Source organism: Sander vitreus, chromosome 8 (genome assembly GCF_031162955.1).
Source record: "Sander vitreus isolate 19-12246 chromosome 8, sanVit1, whole genome shotgun sequence".
Classification (NCBI taxonomy): Eukaryota; Metazoa; Chordata; class Actinopteri; order Perciformes; family Percidae; genus Sander; species Sander vitreus.
In genome coordinates, this window is record NC_135862.1 from 18,061,392 (window position 1) to 18,069,580 (window position 8,189).

General features: G+C 39.8%; 2 protein-coding genes across 4 annotated transcripts in view; both read left to right on the forward strand.

The window, feature by feature from the left end:
• LOC144521690 (pleckstrin homology domain-containing family A member 5-like) overlaps positions 1 to 7,697 on the forward strand; it is a 47,038-nt gene extending 39,341 nt beyond the window's left edge. Inside the window, exons 4-5 of the mRNA XM_078256243.1 lie at positions 4,256 to 4,339; positions 7,661 to 7,697. Coding sequence (XP_078112369.1) covers positions 4,256 to 4,339; positions 7,661 to 7,697 — 121 coding nt within the window. The remainder of the gene's footprint in view (positions 1 to 4,255; positions 4,340 to 7,660) is intronic.
• The window catches only part of LOC144522305 (pleckstrin homology domain-containing family A member 5-like), a 41,293-nt gene continuing 37,365 nt past the window's right edge, over positions 4,262 to 8,189 (forward strand). For all 3 annotated transcript variants that reach the window (XM_078257268.1, XM_078257266.1, XM_078257267.1), the window contains exon 1: positions 4,262 to 4,339. The gene's annotated coding sequence lies outside the window, so the exon portion shown is untranslated. The remainder of the gene's footprint in view (positions 4,340 to 8,189) is intronic.

The window sequence follows — 8,189 nt, forward strand, 5'->3', positions numbered from 1 at the left end:
ATATCACATGTATCATTGGGAAGGTTTCCGTCCATATAGGTATATGGGCTCTTTGATGTGACACAACCCCCTTTTAAAAACACTAACCTCTCACGTGTTTCAGTCAACACATCTGCAAAATCATTGTTAACATCAGGAGGGCCTTTTCATTTTGTAGATGTAACCCTAAGTCCCTTGATCCACGTTATTTTGAAGGTGATATTTAACTAATAGATTTCAACACTTTTATTTAGCCAATATAATTTACTTTATTTTTATTTCAGGTTCATCTGCTTGTAGCTTACAAACAGATAAAACTGTTTCAGTCAATTTTATTTAAAATTAATTTGATGTGACATTTTATTGATTTTTACAGGGCAAATTATCCTTACATTGTGTCTGCCCACTCTACATGGAGGTCAGTGGGTAGAGTGAGCTTTAGTAGTCTGGAGCTGGTCAGGATCATTGAGGTGGTCAGTTCATCAAAAAAATATCAAATAGCCATGCAATAAGAAAGTACATTTCCAAATGTTTGTGATCCCAAGGAAGTAGGGTACATCAGCTGATATATATATATGGTATATATATATATATATATATATATATATATATATATATATATATATATTTTTTTTTTAATGTCTTGATGAACAGGTGTTGCTAATGGGGGTTGTCTTTTTATCAGGGTGTTTTGAGCCAATGCCAAGTTCCAGTATCAAGTTCCTATGGCCAATGTTTTAGCAAACACCTGTCAAAAACAGAAAGCAACATGGGCATCATATTAGAGCCCTCTTTTAGTATAGACTGAGTAGGGGCCATCACTCTGTTGAATGCAAATCAACTGTTTAGTCAACTCATAGCCTTTGTTTGGTCTGCTCACTTCTGAGAAAACGGTCTTGGTCTGTACAGTAAATGTTTGACTTTTTATTTGTTATTTGCTTGTGTGATCTTGTGTCGGGTGCTGAGAGCACATGCTTACTGTACCATCATTCAGAGCCATTGGGTCTTACTACATGGACTGCCAAACCAAAGATGAGCTGAAAGGAGCTGAAAATGCATACAAAAATTATGTTGCAATGCTTATTAACTCCGTCAAGGAGGTTATGTTTTCCGTTTGGTTTGTCCATTTGTTGGTTTGTTTGTTTGTTTGTTTGTCAGCAGGATCACAGAAAACATACTTGCCCAATTTAAATGAAACTTGGTGGAAGGGTGTAGTATGGACCAAGGAAGAACCAATCAAATTTTGGAGCAGATCCGAATCACGTGGCCCTGGCGGATACACAAATTATTTTTCACTTTCGTTAGCATTGCGAGATAGGGATGTTTGTGCTGCATTCATGTGGTGTCGAGAATAGGGCTGTGCAGTTAATCAGATTTGTAATCGTGATTACGATTTCGGCCCCTAACGATCACAAAAACAGAGTTATCGAAGAAGAAGAAAAAAAACTATTATTTTGCACATTACGCAAGTTGTAATTACACGACTCTGCAGAGCAGTCTGCTACCCTGAACTCAGGCGAACAGTCAGTTGCGAGGAAAAACTCCTTTAAGGAAGAAACCTTGGGTGCTGGGAAAAGCTTCCTTTTAGAGAGAAACCTCGGACAGACCCAGGCTCTTGTTAGGCGTTGTCTGACGGTGCCGGTTGGGGGTGTGATGAACAATGGCAATAAGAGTCATAATAAAGATAATGGAACAAGAGCATAGCAGGACGTAGCAGGGCACTGCAGAGCGTAGCAGGGTGTAATTGGGCATAGCAGGGCGCGGAGCAGGACCACCGGGACAGCTGCAACCATGATTTAGGTGCCACCCTAATCCAAGGAAACATGCTGGGCAAAAGAAACGCTTAAGACTCCGGGGAATAAGCTCCCCAGAGCTAGGTTAGTAAAAAGCATTTTTGGGACAAGGATGCACACAGATGGAAAGAGAGAGGAGAGAGAAGCTCAGTGCGTGTGTCAAAGGAAGTTCCCCGGCAGTCTAAAACTATAACAGCATAACTAGGAGAGACCGGTTAAAGTGTAACTCTCGCCAAAATGCAACCTAGGGTCTTTTTGTGAATGTACCCGAGTCAAACTTTCATTTAAAAGCATATTTAGGACTGAATCGCCACTTTTAAGATATTTTCGTTTTTCGGTCAAATGGCCTTTTGAATAGGAGAGCTAGGGGCACTTTTATGCTAGCCTCAAAATAGCTATTTTTTAAACACTAGGAAGGCTCGACACAAGATGAAATGCTCAAAGTATCACCAGGGGCTCTACACCTTAACGAAAGCATTGACAACATTGTTTGTGTACCCAGAGTTTACTAAAAAGAGAGGTTTTGAGCAACTCACTGTAGCTGTTGTTCTTCCGGTTGCCGTCTATCGAGTTTTAAGTTTACTTTTAAATGTGGTGACGGTGTCTGCCTCCCGAACACAGACTGGGAGCTGGCTCCACAGGAGAGGAGCCTGATAGCTGAAGGCTCTGGCTCCCATTCTACTTTTAGAGACTCTAGGAACCACAAGTAACTGCATTCTGGGAGCGCAAACACCTTTCTCTCCTGTAATGAAATTGCATGCATTGCCAATTAATAGGTCGGCAAAATGCACCCTTATATTTAAACCTCTGTTCCTTTTAACCATGGCTAAAGTACCACATGAAAGCAAACTTGTGGTGCATGGATTCAGAGTATCAAAGCTAAAAGATTCTTAAGTATTGGATAGTTTTACTGATTGTTGAATTCCATCCACAGTTCTGCATAACATCATTCCTTCATCCCACTACTGTGTACATGACTACCTATCCAGGCTTTCTTTATCCTCTTAAATCTGTAGCCAACCTATGTGCAGAAGAGCATAGGCATGTGTGAAGGGATACCAAAAAAAATGGTGCCGTTGGTCTGCCCAAAGACCGCACAGAGTGCTCTGCTGCCAACAGTGCCTCTGGTAATTATAGACCAGAGCTGTGGAGACTGTTGCTCTCCAGGCTAAACTGAAACTAAACCCCCTATTTCATGCTTAGTATTTGCTCTTTTCAGTACATGAGTACCCCATGTTTAAAAACGGTTATTTTTGGGCTATAGCTTGACTCTCCTGTTTATAGTTCAGCCTAACTGAGCTGAAATATAGAATAACTGTCCAGTTAAGGCAGTAGTAGCTTTGAAGACGGTTGTTGACGCTGCAGCTCATGCAACTTATATTGTCTAATGTCTTGTTAAATAATGACTGCTGTCAATATATTGATAACATACTATCTACTGCTACTGAACTTCCCATTGATGTAACTCACTGACAGTATAATCAAATAACCATAGATTTTCGGTTATGAGATAGGAAGCTGATGATCTGGATCTTGAATTAATTTAACAGTGCAGTCACTATTCCAATTATGCCGTTGAAAACAAAACTTGATTCAGGATTTACTATTTACCGTATAGTTCGAAACAGAGAAGCTTGTCGTTCTAACTGGAAAGTTTACTGAGGCTTCCACCCCCACGCGATCCAGATCACACACACATTATAACCACACTCTACTTTAGAAGGCCCCAGTCCTTGGACTACTCCTCTTCAAAGACTGTGGTCTGTGTCCTGGTGCTCTAATCATGTCAGGGCGGAAGGGACTGTGGGCCGCTGTAATTGGCCAACAGATGGGTGGGTAGCGTTTTCTGTCATTGGATGTTGTGTAGGATGGCACAACAGCCTGCTGAAGTTTTTTGTTAAAGGTGAAATGGGCTTAAACCTACATCTAAATTGCTATTTTCTTCCTGTTGTAAAAGCTAAAGCAGTGGTGCTCTTATTTGAAAAGGAAAGAGGTTGTTTTTTTGCTGTGGACCCTATGTAGCATCTTTTTGCTTTTGTTTGGGTCCCTAATGCCATACTTTGTCTTGTCATGAGGCACTTAAGATGTTGTTTGGTTGTGCCATGACTGCTTGTCTGTTGTACCAACAGGACCAGTTTTACAGAATGGACCAGTTTTTGATTGATGAATTCCTCCTTTGGCACAGCATGCTAATATTACTTATATATTGTGTATCTGTTCCATCTTGTCTCAGTAATTTCTACTCAGCCAATACAAACTCTACCTCAGCTGCTCTCATGTTTTGCAGGTGAAGAGTTCTCTAAAGCCTTTACAGCTTGAGTTCTTTGAAAATATGTTTGGGTTTCTTAGGGCAGTAAGCAGCATATCAATTCACAATTTTTAAAGATAAATCCAGAAATTTTGATGGGCTTATTTTTCCTGTATGCAGTATGATTTCCTAACCACTAATTTCTTCCCTTTTTCCCCCTCTCTATTCTCAATAGCCACAATGAACGGAAGGTGACCTGCAAGCACCCTGTCTCAAGCTTACCCTCACAAGACAATTGCATCTTTGTCGTCAACGAACAGTAAGTCTCTTGTTTTTTGGTTTTAGAATGTCACTGGGTAGCATTTTTAAGCACTACAGTATGCCGATGCAACTCCTGATGTCTAGGCAGCATTGCACAAGTATGCGCCTTGCCACCCTCTATTTACAGTACTGCCCTTTCATTTCAAAGCCTCTTCTATCCAGTGCTTCTTCATACATCTATGTTCATAAACAAGTTCCTTAGAAATAAAAACTAACCTAGCGAATGGAAATGTCACTCTTTAGAAACTTCTTAGATACTCATTAAAGAGCTTTTATTAAGTGCATACTTATTGCTGCTGTTTTCTGTAAATGCCATTGCCAGCCCTTGATGCTAAGGGCTGACAATAAATTGTATCGTGCATACATCAGCTAGCAAATGCAGTGATTCACAGGTCATCCCTCGTTTTGACTGGACAGGAGTTCATGGCCTTTTCAGTTGTCATTATGTACAAAGATATGTGCCCTAACAATGTTATGTCCATGTGATAATTTACACTGCTTTCAGCACAACAATAATCACATGTCTGCCCACATGACTGGATCAGAAGCCAGTCATCTTGAACTTTTACTTCAAGGAGAACGACTTTACGAATCCGTCAGACTACACTTTTCTTACACGTTTCTTTCCATCTGAAGAATGGTCAGTACTCCCGTTTAACTTCTTTAACTCCACCCATGGGCCTTATAGTGAGGGGTGGACAAAGTCATGTGCTCTGTCCAGAGGTCTGCAGGATGTCTAACACAGAAAAGGGAGGGCAGATACAGATCTATAACTTTGGCCTCCTTTGCAGAATCCCACTCACATTTACATTTGTGTCCCAATCCGTAAGTGTGCTAAATATATATGTACTAGACTGTACATCACAACCCACACCATGACACTAGCCTCAACTTTGATCTACCACCCTAGTCATTTTAGCTTAATGTTACGCAACATGTATCAGCGCCACTCAGTTTCTCACTTCCCTCAGAAACCCCCTATGATGGCAGATTCTCCATAACGTTACATTGTTGATCTCAAGTTATGCCATCCCAACTGCTGTGACTTATGTTATTGAGCAATGAATGCTGATTGAAATATTTTCTGCTTCAAGACCTGAAATGTCACTCCAACGTGGGAAATTATGACCACGGTATTAAGTCCAACAACTAGTGGAGTAGGAATTCCTAATGTCCCATCATAAGCACCAGTTTCAGTTTGTTTAAATATGTGGCTTAGTAATTAAGATCCTGGTTTTACTAGAATATGATATATTGAGCTTTTCTGTCTCACCAAATTCTTATGAGCTGCATTTTGTTCAGCAGAGGTGGAGTAATTGGAAAATGGTTGCGAAGAAGCTTGTTGTGCCAGAACTGTCACACTGCACTCTCTTGACACATTCCTCCCCTCACTGTGTTACTCTCACATCTCTGCTGTTTTTCGTGCCGAGAGGCACAACATGCCGCTGCAAAACGATATCTAATTTGTAGGGTTGGGTACCTTTTGCATCTGAACCAATACTAGTCCCGATACCGGTACCTGAAATTCGGTTCCTGGTACCCAACGGTACTTTTTTTGGTATTTCCCTCTGTAATTAAATTTTTTTTATTTCAGTTGTAAACATATTTCCAAACCTATTTATCCTATTTACTTAGATTATTTAATCATTATGATTTATTTCGAATATTTTACACTGACAGAAATAAAATTAAAATAAAACCCTTCCCTCTCTCCTCCCAAAACCATCCCTACAACCTATTAAATTGAATAATTATTAATGTATTACTCACTGTAACTTTTATCCTTGTATTTGTATATTATTATATTTTAGCCTGTTTTATTTTCATCATGACCGTTTTTAACTGCTCTTTAATGTTTCATGTAAAGCACTTTGAATGGCCTTGTTGCTGAAAGGTACTGTAGAAATAAAGTTGCCTTGCCTTACAACCTCAGCCTGTCAGTCAGTCCCTAGGACACAGAAACCACCGTTGTGCCTGCTCATCTCAGAGGAAGTGTAATGTCAACAGCAGCGCGACTGTTTTCGGCTCGCCATGAATATCATATCACAGGGAAAGGTGTCTGCGTGAAGTTTTGAAAAACTGTAACCACACTTGAAACCGCTTTATCTGCATTGCCGTGACTCTCTGTGACTTCAACAAAACTGCAGCGCTGACGTAGTTTGCTCCGTCCGCACCTCTGCGCGCGCGTGTGTGTGTGTCGGACCTCTGCTCTCTGTCAACATGCAGAGAGGACAGATAAGCTTGCGCTTATTCTCAGGTACCGAAATTTGGCACCGTTTGATTTTACGTGAACCAATACTCGGTAGTACCGACGTGATTCGGTCGGTACCGGTAAAAGTACAGGGTTCGGTACCCAACCCTACTAATTTGGCAATTATTGTTTTGCCATCGTAAAATAATCAGCAAAATGAATATCAGATGTACTGGAGAAGTTCACTTTGGGAAGGCAACATCAAAGTGATAAACCCACTACTTGACTCATTGTAAGCTTATTACAGTGCATTTCATCCAACAGTTGGCTCTGTTTTTAGAAAAAGTAATAAGGGGGAAAATCTTCACCCTAGACAAGTAATAAAAGGCAAAGACCGATTTAAGCTGCCCCAGGGATAAAGAGGCCAGGCTGAAGATCACTGCCTAATCTGCTCTGTACTTTAAGTAAATCCAAAACACATCATTTTATTTAAATTTGGCATGATAATTTGTAGTACTAATCTAGTATAACATATAAAGAACATAAACTCAACCTTCAGACTATATGGTAAACGCTATATATGCTATATATAGATATGCTTTTGTCCCGATTTGATTCTTTCACGACATATGGGTGCTGATTTGATTTGTATTGCCTTTTTAACAAAAACAAAGTATATCATGAGACCTATCTAAAAACGAATTGTGTCATAAGAAGAGTGCACATCACATGTCAGTCAGACATTTATTTAATTTGTAAAGAAGTACATAACATGTATTTTCAGCATTTTCTGCTTTCGTTCTGTTTTGCTGATGTAGTCACCGTCAGCGGTACCTTATAAACAGAAAATATTAGGTGAATCATTGGTAAAAAAAAATAATCGAAGAATTGATTTTGAAAATCGTCCCAAAAAAAAAAAAAATCACGATGTATACGATTCCCCCCTGGGCCTTGTTGTTGTGTTGGTACACAACCCACAGTCGGATCAACGCATGGCACAAAACGGACACCACTGTGTTGTTAGTGAGGGACCAACTTACTTGTACATTAGCCTCTACTAATCTGCTTTATCACGACTTATGGGTTATAAAAGGCTATATTAAATGTACATCATACTTGTGCTCTCAGGTATGCTGTGATGTGTGAGCTACTGCTCAAGCCATGACTCAGTCCCGTCTTTGACAGCTTCACCCACCCCAGTGAATGTCTCAGCATTCATTACTGTCATTACTGTACATGTCTGTGCCTATTTGTAGTGGTCCACATGACCATGTGCAAGCTGACAGGAGATATTTGTATACCTCACGTGTAACACATGTTTACCAAGACATGATCTGACCATGTCTGCAATAATGAAACTTATTTCAAGAGCGTGGTGTTCAGTGCAATTTTGGTTGAGCGATATGACTTTACGATGCAGTTTATACTTTGGTAGCTTTTCCTTTTAGTATCTCTGGATGTATTAAATAATTAAAGGTAATGTTGAAAATTAATGAGCCGGGCTGCATTATGGGAATATTGGAATTTTTATATTTATATGACAGCAATCTAGAGCTAAAGATGTTTAATTTCTAGATTGGTTTTGTATTTATAAACACTTTCTCAATTAATATCCAAGAAAATGTACCATTATTATGATAGAGAGAGAGAGAGAGAG